This window comes from Rhinoderma darwinii, chromosome 3 (genome assembly GCF_050947455.1).
Source record: "Rhinoderma darwinii isolate aRhiDar2 chromosome 3, aRhiDar2.hap1, whole genome shotgun sequence".
In the NCBI taxonomy this organism is placed as follows: Eukaryota; Metazoa; Chordata; class Amphibia; order Anura; family Rhinodermatidae; genus Rhinoderma; species Rhinoderma darwinii.
Window position 1 is genome coordinate 116,812,278 of NC_134689.1, and position 16,484 is coordinate 116,828,761.

The window sequence follows — 16,484 nt, forward strand, 5'->3', positions numbered from 1 at the left end:
TCACTGGGGGATTTAATCTGTCTCTATGCTTGCAGCACTACTCCTATGTACGGATCAACTTCCCTGCAGTGTTCCCTATAAGGTACGCGGCCGCGCACCTTCCATGATCCGCCCGCTCACTAAACTTTAAAGTTGTCACGGGCAGTGGGCAGATGCAGTGGCGTCGCTAGCACCGGAGGGGGCTCTGGTGCTAGCGACAGCCACCTTCACTTGTATGTGCGTGCTCAGGAATACTATAGGCTGCAGGCAGGGGCGGCTTTAGGGGTGTGCGAGCGCACAGGGCGCTGCACCCTCCCAGCATGTAGGGGGCGCCACTGGGCTCTGCCTCTACTCTGCGTCGGGGGCCACGTGTGGGCGTCACTATCTACGGGGGCGCGTGTGGGCCTCGCTATCTACAGGGGGTCTGTTTGGCGCTTTCTATAGGGGCATTGGTGTATTGAAGGATTCTTTCGTTGATGCCTATAATTGGTGTTTATAACGGTCTATTTTACTGCTGGACTTGTAATATAGTATTTAAAAAAGTAATTTAAAATAAGTTTTCTTCTCTTATTTAGTCGCTTTATTAGCGTTCACTGGGGGTATTACTTTTGGTCATCAGATCACCCACCATTGATGGAGACTTGCCCTTCTCCCTAACTACCCCACTCAAGAGCTGCCAAGACTTAGGCCTCATGCGCACGACCGTAGCCATGTGCATCTCCGTGATTTTCGGGTCGGACGGCCACAAAGTGTCACACGCGGGCCGCCCGCAAATCGTGTGCCGTACACATGGCCGCGTGCATTAATGTCTATGAGCCTGGACCGCAAAACACAGCCGTAATAAGACATGCCAGTTCTTTTTGCGGTCCAGGCTCCAGGGCCATGCACGGACCGTGGAAACCACGGTTGTGTGCATGGGCCCATTGAAATGAATGGCGCCGTAATTTGCGGGTCAATTTCGGCTGCAAAAATACGTTTTTGTGTGCATGGGGCCTCAGAGGGAAGCAGCGAAAAAAAAGGAGTGGTAGGATCCAGCGCTAGGTAGAGTAAAAAGGAAGCAATTTCCAAGTTTAATGGTCAAAGTTCGATAAAATCCAATGCTGTGAAGTCCTGGTGTGAAGAAAGCAAGAGGGAGATGTCCTCAGAGCCTACGCGTTTCGGACGGCTTCGGCGTCCTTAGACTTGGCATCACAGCCAAGTCTAAGGACGCCGAAGCCGTCCGAAACGCGTAGGCTCTGAGGACATCTCCCTCTTGCTTTCTTCACACCAGGACTTCACAGCATTGGATTTTATCGAACTTTGACCATTAAACTTGGAAATTGCTTCCTTTTTACTCTACCTAGCGCTGGATCCTACCACTCCTTTTTTTCGCTGCTTCCTACCGTGTACCGACACGAGGATACCGGGCGCTACCAGTGACACGTCCCATTGTGTCAGGTGAGCTGGAGGATTCCTCCCCACTTCCTATTTTTGCTGCCTCAGAGGGAACATTGCTTCCCTGCTGTAAGATTTGAACGAGTAAATGGGGGGGGGGGAGTGGTGTAGTCAAGAAACAGAAGTGTATTGAAAACATGCCTAAAATGAGACTGCGGTCTTTTTTGTTTCTACATAACAGTAGGTTTTGAATGTAATATTATGATACTGATTCTTATTTTTCACTTAGATTAACCCCCCCTACCCCCTACTTCATGAACTGTAGTTAAATATCTTTTAGGTTGCAGAATTTGAGATTAATCCGCCATAGAGGAATAAAACACTAACTTCTTACATCACGCCCATAGCTGCACTACTGCTGAGAATAAAATGGACCATGATGTCCTTTTAAAATGACACAGCTACTAGCTAAGTATATTGGAAATTCAATAAAGGGTGAGTGGAGCAGCCTCTTCACATTCTTAATGAATGTTTTATAATTCAGCAGATTTATATAGGATTTGTCATTTTGGGATGCTGATCATATTAAGTACCTAGAATCTGGTGTGCTCAGATAAGAGCTTCTTCTAAACGGATGGAAAATATCTGACGCTTGCTTGTAGTAATACAGGAAATATTTGCACATTCAGAGGAATGGTTTTATAAATGTCTTCCGAGAATGTACGGCCTCATGCGCACGACAGTAGTTTTCATCCGTGATTACGGAAGAAATTGTGGACCCGTTAATTTCTCTTGGCCACGGACACCTTTCTCTATGTTCACACATGTGTAAATGTAAAAATGATCCGCACAATATAGAACATGCCCTAGAGGTCTATGGGCGCTTCCACGATTGCAGACCGCTACAGGCACCATCACCAAAATACAGGGTATGTTTACATTATCAATGGTGCCGGTGTTCTGCTGATGCCACCAGGAGGGCGGTCAAAGGAAATTCGATTTCTGCACTGAACATCTTATCCCGCATATGTTTTTAAAGTAGCACCTTGTAACACTGAAGCTTCACATTCTTAATTCATACGAACTTCCATCGTGACTTGTGTTGTCTTCTATGTACAGGATGAAGGGCGTCTCATCTGCATTAGAAACCTTTCCAACAGCATTAGCGCTAATGAGCTGAAGAGGCGGTTTGACATTTTTGGAGAGATCACTGAATGTCTCATTCTCAGTAGAAACAGGTACAAGCTTTTTATAATGACTGTGGAAGAGCAGTCCTCACCCCATCAAATATACATACTTCAAGGTGATCATCATTTGCAACATTCTTGAGGTTTATTCTTTCCGGTCTCGTTTTCCAGGGGAGATAAATATGGCTTGATCTCTTATCGGTATCATGAGGATGCTGCATTGTCATTAAAGAAGGGCCCTGCCCTGAGAAAAAGGAACGAGCCCTCATTTCGCGTGAGCTACGGAGGTCTCCGGCATTATTTTTGGACCAAATACACTGATCTAGGTAATAATCATGTTTGGGGGTAAAACTTTTTGGATTGGGTTTTCTATCTGCATGATACTATCCACCTTTCCAGTCCCTGTGATACAGCTGCATTTTAGCATCGGTACTGCCGCAGCAATGCCCGGACTCCCGGTGAATTCTACTAAGTTAAGATCTCTATAGGATCTTTTTATAGGCACGGTAAGGCCGGATTCACATGAGCATGTTCGGTCTGTGATATACGGACTGTATGTCGGCAGTATTTCCCGGACCAAACACAGTGCAGGCAGCCGGGCTCCTAGCATCAGCACAGTGCAGGGAGTGTGGGGGATACTACTGAGTGAGGGGGTCAAGTTCTCATGATTAATGTAAAAGGGGGGTCCCGGGAAAAGTTAGATTAGGGAATGTTAGAAGCCTCACTAAAAATGTGTTTTCAGGGCACAATCAAACCTGTGGATGTTGGGAAATTATTGGATTGTACAGGGTAGCGCATTCCAGAGGACTGGTGCAGCACGTGAAAAATCTTGGAGACGGGAGTGGGCGGTTCGGATTATGGCGGATGTTCTAAAGTCGTTAGCAGAACGTAGAGTGCTAGTAGAGGGGTGAACAGAAATAAGGGAGGAGATGTAAGGAGGTGCAGCACTGTGTGTGCTTTGAGGGTGAGAGTTAAGTTTGGATTTGATTCTGAAGGGTGTGGGCAACCAGTGCAGTGACCAGCAGAGGGTAGATGCGTTGGTGTAGGGGTTGGTCAGAAAGATAAGCCTGGCTGCTGAATTGAGGATAGATTGGAGAGGGGAGACTTGAGTGAGTGGAAGACAGATTAGTAATGGGTTATAGTAGTCAAGACCAGAGTGAATCTGAGCAATTGAAAAATCTGCCTGTAAAAGAATGCTTAAAGGGGTTGTCCGAGATATATTTTTATTTAAAAGTTAAACACACAATACACACATTAACTATTCCCTAATATACTTACCTGTGCAATCTTGCTTCTGTTCTCCGTTCTGGCAGCTCTTTTCTTCCGATCACCTGTCTTCTGACGTCACGTTTTCTTCCTCCTCCACCGTCGTGTCGTGTCCCGATCACATGGTCTCGCCCCAGCGAGACCTCGGATGGGACACGACACGTCACTGGAGACGTGTCGTTTCTGCGGGTGCCCGCCCAGCCTATGCAGCTTTTTTTCACTGTGAGCGCGCCTATGCGTGTTCACAGTGAAAAAAGTGAAGAGGGACGGCACCTGCGGGAATGTCGGGTCTCCGGCTGTCAGTGACTGCCGGGGACCCGGAGAAGAAGATAGAAGCAGCTTTCGCTGCTTCTGTCTTCTCCGATGTCTTTTTACACAGCGTTCAATGAACGCTGTGTATAGGAATAGAGACAGCAGCAGCGGCGCTGTCTCTATTCCTCCCGGTGATCATGTGACTGGTCACATGATCACCGGGTACCGTTAGTGGCAGACTGCTGCTGGGTCTAATCAGACCCAGCACAGCCCTATTAGTGACAATCGTCACTATGAGAGGGCTGATTTCCCCTGTAACTGGGTCTGCTGTGCAGCTCCAGTTACAGGGGAAAAGATGGTGTAAAAAAAAAGAAAAAAAATATATAAAGTTCCCCAAAGGTCTTCTTTGACCTTTGAGGGACAGACCATAGTAATAAAAAAATAATAAAGTAAAGTGCAAAAAAAAAAAAAATAATAAATACAAATAAAATACCCACCCCAAAAAATACCGTTCCCCCTGTCAATCATTGTTGTAACGCTAGCGCTGACCCAATTACCCTAATATAGATATGTAATATATAAACATTTACGGTAGACAATGACGATCACAAATAAAAGGTCTATTTTAGGGTAAAACTATGTTATTACCAAAAAAAATAAATAGCTGAAATGTAAAAAAGCTTATTTTTTTACTATTATTTTCAAACTTTTTGAATGAAAATTCTAAAATGGCAAAAAAGGTGTGGATAAAAACGATAAAAAATGAAACCTGCATTGTCTACGGAAAAAACGCAGCAAAAATAACGTCGTTAGCACAACAAATAAAAAAGTTATAGCCATTTAACTAACACGTGCTAAAAATGGCTAAACGGTGCCCCGTCCTGAACTAGATAAGATCTTCTGGGGTCCTGTATCTAAGCCTACATTGTTAGGCTTAGATACAGGGTCTAACAAACAGTGTCACACATGGAGCCTGTATCTAAGCCTAACACAATGTAGGCTTAGATACAGGACCCCAGATGACATTCTTTTTATTCCTGTATAAGGGTATGTTCACACGGCCTATTTACGGACGTAATTCGGGCGTATTAACCCCCCGAATTACGTCCGAAATTACGGCTTGAAATCGTTGGCAAACATCTGCCCATTGAAAGCAATGGGCTGACGTTTGTCTGTTCACACGAGGCGTATATTTACGCGTCGCTGTCAAAAGACAGCGCGTAAATAGACGACCGCGCCAAAGAAGTGCCATGTCACTTCTTCAGACGTAAATGGAGCCGTTTTCCATGGACTACATGGAAAACCAGCTACAGTTACGTCCATAATGGACGCGGCGTTCAAGCGCCTGCACATGCCGTTACGGCTGAAATGACAGGGCTGTTTTCTCCTGAAAACAGCCCCGTAATTTCGGCCGTTATGGACGCTGCCGTGTGAACATACCCTAAGATTAGTGTTTTGGGGCCCTGTATCTAAGCCTAACATGTGGCATTCTTAGATACATGGCCCATGTGTGACACAGTCTGCTTGGGTAATGTATCTAAGGCTACCTTGCGGTAGGCTTTGATACATGGTCTAACAGTATCACACATGAGCAGTGTATCTAAGCATCCCTCTTTTTTTTTTTTTCTTAGTTATGTGTTTTTTACAGTTCAAGGACTACTTCAATGACACCTTTTTTATTTGTAATAAAATCGTTAACCAGTGTTGTGTGTGTTATTTTATTACAATATTTTTTCTATGTCCTTCTCATTTATTTAAAAATTTATTATTAGTTCATTATTAATGGCCACTGTCTAACAGCGTCCATTAGTAAGGCTTCATGCACACTAGCGTGTGTATTTTCCGCGCGTGAAAAACTTGCGTCAATCCCATCCGTGTGTTTGCGTTAGGGCGGATTAACACGAACGTGCTATACGTCCGTGCAACCCGCGTGGTATTCACGCGGGTCGCACAGACCTATGCAAGTCTATGGGGCAGTGCAGACAGTCCGTGAGTTTTACGCAGCGTGAGTCCGCTGCGTAAACTCGCGACATGTTCTATATTTCTGTGTTTTTCGAGCATCACGCACCCATTGAAGTCAATAGGTGCGTGAAAATCAGGCGCATCCCATGGAAGCACTTCCGTGGGACGAGCGTGATTCGCGCAACAGCAGTAAAATAATGAATGTAAACAGAAAAGCACCACGTGCTACAAACATCCAGAGTGTCATAATGATGGCGGCTGCGCGAAAACCGCAGCCGCGCATCCGTATGAACATGACACGTGCATTTTGCGCACGCAAAACGCCACCGTATTTGTGTGCGCAAAACGCACACGCTCGTTTAAATCCGCCCTTATGCATCAGTGTGCTTTTCGATTGTCATGTGTTATTCACGCACTCACAAAGCCAGCCCATTTTTTTCTTCTTTTTTACAACAAATTGCTGTGTAAATCACGCACCAAACACGTGTGTGCTGTTTGTGGTTTTCACGCATGCATTGACTTCAATGTGAGTGTAGGTGCAGGATAACGCACCAATAGAGGACATGCAGTATGTTTCACGCAGCGGACTCTCGCTGCGTGAAAAGTCACACATGTGTCAACGGCCCCATTGAAATAAATGGGTCGCGTGTGTTGTGCGTTTTTTCAAAGCACAGCACACAGACTTGATTCACGCTAGTGTAAATCGCGCATAAGGCCCCATTCACACCACGTCGAAACCACGCACAGCACACGCGACCCATTTATTTCAATGGGGCCGTTTTCACGCAGCGAGAGTCCGCTGCGTGAAACATACTGCATGTCCTCTATTGGTGCGTTATCATGCACCTACACTCAAGTAGATGCATGCGTACAAGCGTGTTTGGTGCGTGATTTATGCTGCAATTTGTTGTAACAAGCATTAAAATCGAGCATTAAAACTGCCTTGCGGGAAAATGAAGCGACATGCTCCATCTTCGGGCGTTTACGCCTCTGACCTCCCATTGACTTCAATGGGAGGCAGAGAAAGCGTATTTCACGTTGTTTTATGCCCGCGGCGCTCAATTGCCGCGGGCGAAAAACGCCACGGAAAACGATGCAAAAAACGCAGCAAAAAAAGCCACAAACAACGCCGCAATAAACAGAGGCAAAAAAAAAACGCAGAAAAGGCTACGATAAATGCCGCGAAAAACATCGCAAATAAAGTTGTGAAAAAAGCCCCAAACAAAGAGGCAAAGAACGCCACGAAAAACGACAGGGAAAACGACACGAAAGACGCAATGAAAAACGCAGAAAAAAACCGCAAAAAAAAGACGCGAAAAACGACGCAAAAAAGGCTACGATAAACGCAACGGAAAAAGCTGCGAAAAACATTGCGGAAAAAGCCGCGAAAAAAGCCGCAAACAGAGGCAAAGAACGCAGCGAAAATCAACTGGGAAAACGCCACGAAAGACGCAACGAAAAACGCAGCAAAAATAGGCGCAAACAACGACGCAAAAAAAGAAATGATAAACGACGTGAAAAAGGCTACGATAAACGCAATGGAAAACACAGCAAAAAACATCGCAAAAAAAGACGCAAACAAACAAGCAAAAAACGCCAAGATAAACGAAGCGAAAAACGCCCCGAACAAAGCGGCAAACAAAAACGCAAACAGCGCACAAAAAACTGCGGGAAAAACTACGCAAAAATCAACGTGCAGGGAGAGGTAAATCTGAGATAGAAGAGGGTGGACGAGGGTGAGGGTGGACGAGGGTGAGGGTGGACGAGGGTGAGGGTGGACGAGGGTGAGGGAGACACGAAGAGGTTTATAGACCTGAAAAGAGAAAGAAAACATCAATGTGAAAACATAATGGGGGGAGAACGGTCACCATCCTTCAAGAATGTCAGCAAGGAGACAAGTGCAGTGAAGGAGGTCAGTGGGAGGAGCAGGGACAGCTCACGTGAACTCTTGGAAGGTACGTGCACGCTCATTGCAGCCTGCAATGAGCGTGCACGGGAAAAAAGTTTCATAACAAGGAAAGATCAACAAACCAGAGCTGAACTGCATGTAAACAAGCCGTGCTGAATTCAAAGAAGAAATGTGCTAAGTAGAATTTTTTTTTAAAATAATGCTTTATTTAGGTTGTCTGTATAAGGGGTAATGTATGACACAGTTTTTGAAAAAATGTTGGTATCTCGGACAACCCCTTTAAAGGACCATTTTAATATTAAATCTTTTAAAATGTGGGCCAGACCAGCCAATATATTCCTGAAGATTCCAGGTTAACCAGGTAGGTGAAAGCTAGATAAGGGTATCAATAGTAAGTTACATTCACATAAAGTTCAACTATTGTAGCAAAGCCACATAGTTTATATATTTTGAGCTAGTATTATGTGGCTTTGCTACAATAGTAATCCATGCTGACAGGGTAGTAACCTTTGGATGTTTCCAATGCAGGAGTATCGTCTGTTTTTATTTTTTAGCTTAAAATAGTAGTAACATCATGAGAGATCTACAACGTTGCTCCACAACGCAGCTGACGGGATCCTTGCGTAGGCTGGCGTGATCCTGTAGCCTAGTACAGAGTTTCCCAACCTTTTCAGACTCGAGGCACCCCTGGGAAAAAAAAAAAATTCCCCAGGGCACCCCTAGCAAAGTTGTTTAGAGAAAGATAGAAAACAGCTGAAAACAAGCACTACACTCTCTGGGTATGGTCACACAGAGTATTTTTTCGTAAGGCAGAAAAAAATTCTGCCTCAAAATTCCTTGAAGATGTTTAATTGACGTTATTTGACTTTTTTTCTTTTTTGCGGATTTTTTTTTAAGCCGTTGAAGCTAATTCAAAAAAGCACTCGAAACGAGCGCTGCACAGAGCCCCCTTTTAGGTAGTGCCCCACACAGCCCCCTTTTAGGTAATGCCCCACACAGCCCCCTTTTGGGTAGTGCCCCACTCAGCCCCCTTTTGGGTAGTGCCCCACTCAGCCCCCTTTTGGGTAGTGCCCCACACAGCCCCCTTTTGGGTGGTGCCCCACACAGCCCCCTTTTGGGTGGTGCCCCACACAGCCCCCTTTTGGGTGGTGCCCCACACAGCCCCCTTTTGGGTGGTGCCCCACACAGCCCCCTTTTGGGTGGCGCCCCACACAGCCCCCTTTTGGGTGGCGCCCCACACAGCCCCCTTTTGGGTGGCGCCCCACACAGCCCCCTTTTGGGTGGCGCCCCACACAGCCCCCTTTTGGGTGGCGCCCCACACAGCCCCCTTTTGGGTGGCGCCCCACACAGCCCCCTTTTGGGTGGCGCCCCACACAGCCCCCTTTTGGGTGGCGCCTTCACACCGCCCCCTTTTGGGTGGCGCCCGACACACCGCCCCCTTTTGGGTGGCGCCCGACACACAGCCCCCTTTTGGGTGGCGCCCGACACACAGCCCCCTTTTGGGTGGCGCCCGACACACAGCCCCCTTTTGGGTGGCGCCCGACACACAGCCCCCTTTTGGGTGGCGCCCGACACACAGCCCCCTTTTGGGTGGCGCCCGACACACAGCCCCCTTTTGGGTGGCGCCCGACACACAGCCCCCTTTTGGGTGGCGCCCGACACACAGCCCCCTTTTGGGTGGCGCCCGACACACAGCCCCCTTTTGGGTGGCGCCCGACACACCGCCCCCTTTTGGGTGGCGCCCGACACACCGCCCCCTTTTGGGTGGCGCCCGACACACCGCCCCCTTTTGGGTGGCGCCCGACACACCGCCCCCTTTTGGGTGGCGCCCGACACACCGCCCCCTTTTGGGTGGCGCCCGACACACAGCCCCCTTTTGGGTGGCGCCCGACACACAGCCCCCTTTTGGGTGGCGCCCGACACACCGCCCCCTTTTGGGTGGCGCCCGACACACCGCCCCCTTTTGGGTGGCGCCCGACACACCGCCCCCTTTTGGGTGGCGCCCGACACACCGCCCCCTTTTGGGTGGCGCCCGACACACCGCCCCCTTTTGGGTGGCGCCCGACACACCGCCCCCTTTTGGGTGGCGCTGCCCCATTCAGGGATCTACAGTTGTGCTCGTAGATAGAGCAGGGAGATACCTCCCTGCTCTGCTATAGTGTTCAATAGTATCTGCATCCTAAGCTGCAGACACTATTGAATGTGGCGTTGCTACCGCTGTAGCAGCGGCCGGTGTCACAGCTAGCAGACATTATGGCTGCTAAAGCGGCAGTGAGGCCACTGAGAGGAGTGCCTCGTCGGAAAGGCAGCTACTAAGTCGTCAGACCCGGGTGCTTCTGAAACAAGCAGGGGAGGGGCGCGAGCGCAGCTCCCCCTTCATCTGCTGGAGTGATGTGCAATGGCACAGGTCGCACATCCCTAAGGCCGGCCCTGGCTATTGTATTGCTTCCTATGTGCAATGCTCAGGATTTTGTATCTGTACCATTGTTTTGCCATGAGGTCTTAATAAAGTGACCTTTAAAAAAAAATATTTCACACAGTTGACGCGCGGATGTAACTTGTTTTTTTTCTTATCAGATTCAAATGCAGTGGAGCCGTCTTTGGCCGGGATGAAGAGCAAGTACGAATCTATGGATTTTGACAGCTTGCTGAAAGAGGCACAGAGAAGTCTGCATCGATGACAGCCTTATTATAGAGGAGTACCTCAATACCTCAGTCAAGGCACTTCCTATATGTTTACGTTTTCGAAACAAAGTGGAATACAGATACAAAAGACTTTATCCTTTTGAATTGATGTTTACATTGAACAAAGCTGCTTCTGTATGTGATCTTCCCATGGTGTTGCTGTCTCACTGCCACATGAGTATCCTTGCTTTTTTCGGGTGCGTCTGTAAACATAACTTCCTTTCCTCTCCCCCTTGTGGTTGCAGTCGTGTACTTCATAACATTTTTGTCTGTAGTGTGTAAAACAAATCACCACAAAAAGTCTTTTGTGAATAGCGTCTGGATTACAAAACTACTTTTAATAGAAAGATGTATATTCTTAAAGAAAAAATAATGTATTTATGGTTCACATGTACTGTATTTCATATTGTTGTTTGCTTCATTTTAAACTATGCACTCTAGTGAGGTGTTTGCAAAAGATCCAATTTAATCCTTGTACATTAAGAATCATTATCACTGGGCATGAACTGTAAATCTGGAAGATCGGGGCATTGAAAACTATGTAGATGATCTTGAAACTGATAGCAAGTCTATAAGTGTCATGGTATAGTAAGGGCACTGGATGGCACAGTTTGAGACACCGTTGTCCTGCTTGGGTTTTTCTTCCTGCATTTCTAACTTTTTTTTCTTTCCCTAAACTTAACCTTCTCCCTTTTGTATTATTTCAAAGCCAGTTTTGAACTCGCACAAAAAGATGCAGCGTATTAAGGAATGAACCTAATACTTGTTGATGTTACGTTTACATTCCTTTATCAGAGTTGGTCTTGAAGAGAGAACACTTGGCATCCGTCTGCCAAACCTGTAGAGAGAATGCCGTTTCTATATGTGGTCAGCGCTTGTCCTCCACATATGGTACTAGTTTGCACGATGGCAAATTGGAACGACTGACATGCATGCAGAAATTGACTTTGCAGTTCAGGTGTCCTAGATGTAACCATAAATCCAGTATCTCCCATGTAGGGTTCTGTGTCATTTCCCTATATCCTGATGTATGTACAATAGATAATGTTTCCTGTCAGTACAGTATGACTTGTTTCCAAAGATTGCCAAGGAGGTTAACCCCCTTCTCACCTTATGCATTGAATTCATGATATCATCACGTGACTGACAGCAATACACAGCTGGAATAATGCCCGCCATATCCTGACTGAGACCGAAATGTATCTTGGTTGACATTTTAGCTTCGTAGAAAAGCCATTTTTTCCAATGACGGGAGTTTTGGAAATAGCACCATCTACACTTGAGAACTGGGACTGCTGAATCCGTTTTGTATATGTTTACCAGGGTAGCATAGAATGTAGGATTAAGCCATTATGTGTAGTTTAGGAGACATAGCCTTACTTCTTTAAATAGTTACCGGTAGGTTCCTCCGGTCTTATTTTTTTATGTTTTGCCAAAGTTTCCAGCAGCTCCCGCGAACCCCAGGATGAAACATACCTCTTTGGCAAACACCTTATTGTAGATCTGCCTTTTATCTGTCATAGTATTCCCATACAACAATGATGTTTACATGTGATTGCTATATAGTGTACTGTAGAATACAATATAAATATATATATAAATATATACGAATATGATGTTGCCCTTAGGGTGAATAGTTATGTCCTGTGCTGTGCTGATAGTTTTGAGAACAGTATGTGGAATATTCTCTAAATAGACGCCTACAGTTTACACAAAGCACATATGTTGCATTGGGGATAAAATTGTGCGAGGATTAAAGATCAATAATTCCGCTTTCTAGCAGCTGTTTCAGTGGCAGGTGGGTGACTCATTGTAGCCTATACATGGCTGGTGAATCTCCTGTTTCTAAAGTCCGGTAGTGCTTCCTTTTACTGACCAGCTTCATCTGGCCCTCATCCTGACCGAGGACATGATGGCAGAAGCTTTCGTGACTATTTAGTCGTATCTTGGTGTTTTAAATCTGAGGAATTTAAGAATTTATTTCCATGAGGCCTTTAGATATTATTTAGCAAGCTTATTGTCCAGCACTTATGCAAAGCATACACGCACAGGTAGTCTCATTGCGGGTCCACCAATAGTATCTATGTTAATAGACCATGTTGGATTTTCGTTGTTTATTTACATGGTGTGCACTTAACACCTATGAATGTACTTCAAGGTAGATTGTGGCCTGTGATTAACAGTGGCAAGGATTTTATACGGTAGTAACAAATGTATTTTTTAAAATTCATTCATTTATGGGATGTACTAAAAGTTATTTAATTTGGTTGTACAGTTTATAGCCATTCTTTTATTGAATTGGGATGGGTTGTAATTCATGGATTTTTGTTTAACTATGAATTCAAAAGTTTAAAAAATTTTGCAGAATATATTTGACCATACTTTATGAAAATGTGCCCTCCTAATGGGTCATAATTATCTTCAATTAAGTATTACGAACATAAAAGCCTGCTTTTCTGGTCTTTCATAGAGTATAACCCAGATGTATTTACTCTGAAAGGGTATGTCTGCACATTAATATGATGGGCAAACTTAGACTGGCCTGGGACTAGTGATGTCACGGCACCATTCATAGTGACATCACTTAATGGGACATCCTAAGCCGATCAACTAGCTAAATTCCGAAAGCTTTCATCCGAACTAAAAAGTGATACTCTAACAGCATCCAATGGTGAACCATTGCTGAGCCCTTTTTTGTAGGAAAGAAAGGTGGGCCCCCTCAGGTGCTGCATTCTTGGGCACTGCCTAATTGCCCAACCACTATCAACCACCAACCCACAGTATACTAGTGTTCATATAGTATGCTTTGGAAATTAACAGAAAATAGAACAGGCATGTTGACCCATTTTGTGCCATAAACCTAAACTGGAAAATATTTTGATGATTAGAGCGGTTTAGTTCTCGGCACCTTAAACATTAGATATTCGTGCTGCCCACTTTAGGCCTTGCCCTCTCCCATTAAATACCTTAGACATGTTTCATTTGTTGACTACCAGTGTTCAGATTTGGCACTATTTCATGGTTTTAAACTAGATATTTCATCAATTGTCCATAAGTCCTCAATGTATTACAAATTTTGGAGATCTTTAAGGTGAAACATGATTGAACATCAGAAATTAAAAGTGCCCTCCATATAAAAAAAAAATCCCAGGGTAACACAATGGGTAACGTTTTGGTTGAATTGAAAAAACAACTTTATTCTTATAGGATAGCCCTGACGGTTCTAAATATCCATCATACTTGGAGTATAGACAACATGGCTTCATTAAATAAGGCCTACTGTATGTTCATATACATATAGACAGACCTATTGTTTTGATTGGAAGAGGTTGTCTATCTACATAATCATAAATAATGGTCCCTTATTTCATGTCAATATATAGTCATGTATGATGGATTAAAAGTTACCTGGAGAAGCCATAACAATGTGGGCACATAGAATGTAGTTAGCTTTGTTGTATCTTCAAGAGCATGATGTATTCGGCTTCTTTCACACTACTGTTAGTATACGTCAGAGGAAGAGAGGATCTGCAGATTAAACGGAAAGCAACGGTTCCATTAGAATTACATTGATTTCAATGGTAATTCTTTTGTTTTAGTTTTGTTTGTCTCCGTTCGCTAGGTTTCCGTTTTTTATCATGGAAACAAAGGTTCTGCAGATTGCACTTTTATTTCCGTAAAAGAAAAACCGAAACCTAGCGAACGACGACAAACCAAGCCACTGAAACAAAAGAATTACCATTGAAATCAATGGTAATTCTAACGGAACCGTTGCTTCCCGTTTAATCTTTTGTTCCTCTCTTCCTTTTTTTTTTCTAAGCCGGTTTATTTTAAGACGTTTTTTTTTTTTCAGAATATGTAATTTCCCGTTTCTTGCTTTGTTTGCCCTATTGTCTCACAAGTGTGCAATAAGACCTTGCCTTTTATCTTGTATCTTATTCATCCTAAGCAATAGTATAGAGGAACAATCCGTCCACTTTTGCTGCGTTTTAAACTCCTTGATGTTGGTATGACCTTGCGTTTTTTTTTTCTTTTTGGAGGCACCTTGTTTAGCTTTTCAATCACCGCGGTCTATTGGACCATGTTAGGAAAATTTGGTTTGGTGCATTATGTTGGGTAGATATGCTCCCAAGCTTGGAATCTAGAAACCAAAAATCTAGATCATGGTGCGTGGGGCATTACTACTAAGAAAATAACATGAGGATGATGGATATATTGTATATAATTTAACACATTGCGCTAGGAAGGTGTATGGATTTTAGCCGCACCACATCAACTGGGTTATTTATAATTAAAGGATAAATCTATTTTTTTTTATAAAGAACACTGCTAATTATTGAGTTAATGGTTAATCTGTATGAATGATTTGTTTGTTTAATTCATGGTAGAGGTTTTTTCTTTTTATATTTCACTTTTAAATTTAGTTTGTATCTTTTTATTTATGTACCATACATTTACCCTCAGAATGGTATACATTGCTTTGTCATTTCCTTTTTTTTTTGTGTGTGTGATTTAACGGTCTACCTTATAAAGAAAAGAATGTTTTATTGTATTTTTACATTGTCAGATCCTATAGTTTCGTAGATAATAATTTAACCAAAATTGCTCAGTTTATTATCCAGTGAGTATAAGATATATTTTAATTGTGTAAATACTTTCTGGTCTGGCTTCTTTTACTCAAATTGTATTCCTCTGGATAAGGAGTTTCTTGTTTACATTACAAAATAAACTGTAGAATCTCTACATTCATGTACTGTAAATAGCAGTTGTGTTCAGCCTACGAATAAAACTAAACCGTGGATGGTAAAAGTTTAACCACTAAATCTGTGTCTTGAGTGCTTTATGTTTCTTGTTTTTATTAACATTTTCAAATGCAAAAAAGCAAAGTCCTGTACACTGTAGTAATAAAACTACGAAAAATAATACCATCTTGCAAACTATCAACACCAGTATCGGGCTGCGTTCACATCTGTCTCAGGGCTCCGTTCCGTCTGAACTGAGCCTTGTCTGACACAACCGGAAACCATAGGTTTCCGTTTCCATCACCATTGATTTCAATGGTGATGGATCCGGTGCCAATAGTTTCCGTTTGTCTCCGTTGTGCATGGGTTCCGTCGTCTTGACTGAATCAATACCGTAGTTGACTACGCAATTGATTCCGACAGAACCCTTGCACAACGGAGACTAACAAACTATTGGCACCGGAGCAGTCACCATTGAAATCAATGGTGATGGGAATGGAAACCTATGGTTTCAGTTTGTGTCAGTCAGGGCTCCGTCCCGATGGAAAGCTCTGTTGGAACGGAGCCCTGACGCAGATGTGAGTGCAGACTAAGAGTATGTTCACACGCTTATCAAAAAACGTCTGAAAATACGGAGCGGTTTTCAAGGGAAAACAGCCCCTGATTTTCAGGCGTTTTTTGAGCAACTCGCGTTTTTCGTGGCGTTTTTCATTGGAGTCTATGAGAAAACGCCTCCAAAAACGTCCCAAGAAGTGTCCTGCACTTCTTTTGACGAGGCTGTAATTTTACGAGCCGTCTTGACAGCGATGCGTAAAATGACAGGTCGTCGGCACAGAACATCGTAAGACCCATTGCAAGTAATGGGCAGATGTTTGCCGACGTATTGGAGCCGTTTTTTCAGACGTAATTTGAGGCGTAAAATGCCTCCATTACGTCTGAAAATAGGTCGTGTGAACCCAGCCTAATACTAATCCTGTGATGAATCAAGTCATGAATACTCAAATTCCAAAACAGAGTTAAAAAAAAAAAAAAAGGCAGGAATATGGTCAGCTGATCACCCAGTCGACATGCTATAAGCCATGAACTAGAAGGGATAAAGGAGGTCATAGTCCCACCAGACATGTAGCA

At 44.1% G+C, this 16,484-nt stretch overlaps 1 protein-coding gene across 5 annotated transcripts in view; it reads left to right on the forward strand.

Moving 5' to 3' along the window:
- Positions 1–15,437, forward strand: part of PPARGC1B (PPARG coactivator 1 beta) — a 104,764-nt gene extending 89,327 nt beyond the window's left edge. For all 5 annotated transcript variants that reach the window (XM_075856608.1, XM_075856605.1, XM_075856606.1 and 2 more), the window contains exons 10-12: positions 2,473–2,591; positions 2,712–2,866; positions 10,507–15,437. In XM_075856608.1, coding sequence (XP_075712723.1) covers positions 2,473–2,591; positions 2,712–2,866; positions 10,507–10,610 — 378 coding nt within the window. In that variant the 3' untranslated portion in view covers positions 10,611–15,437. The remainder of the gene's footprint in view (positions 1–2,472; positions 2,592–2,711; positions 2,867–10,506) is intronic.
- Positions 15,438–16,484: the final 1,047 nt, after the last annotated feature.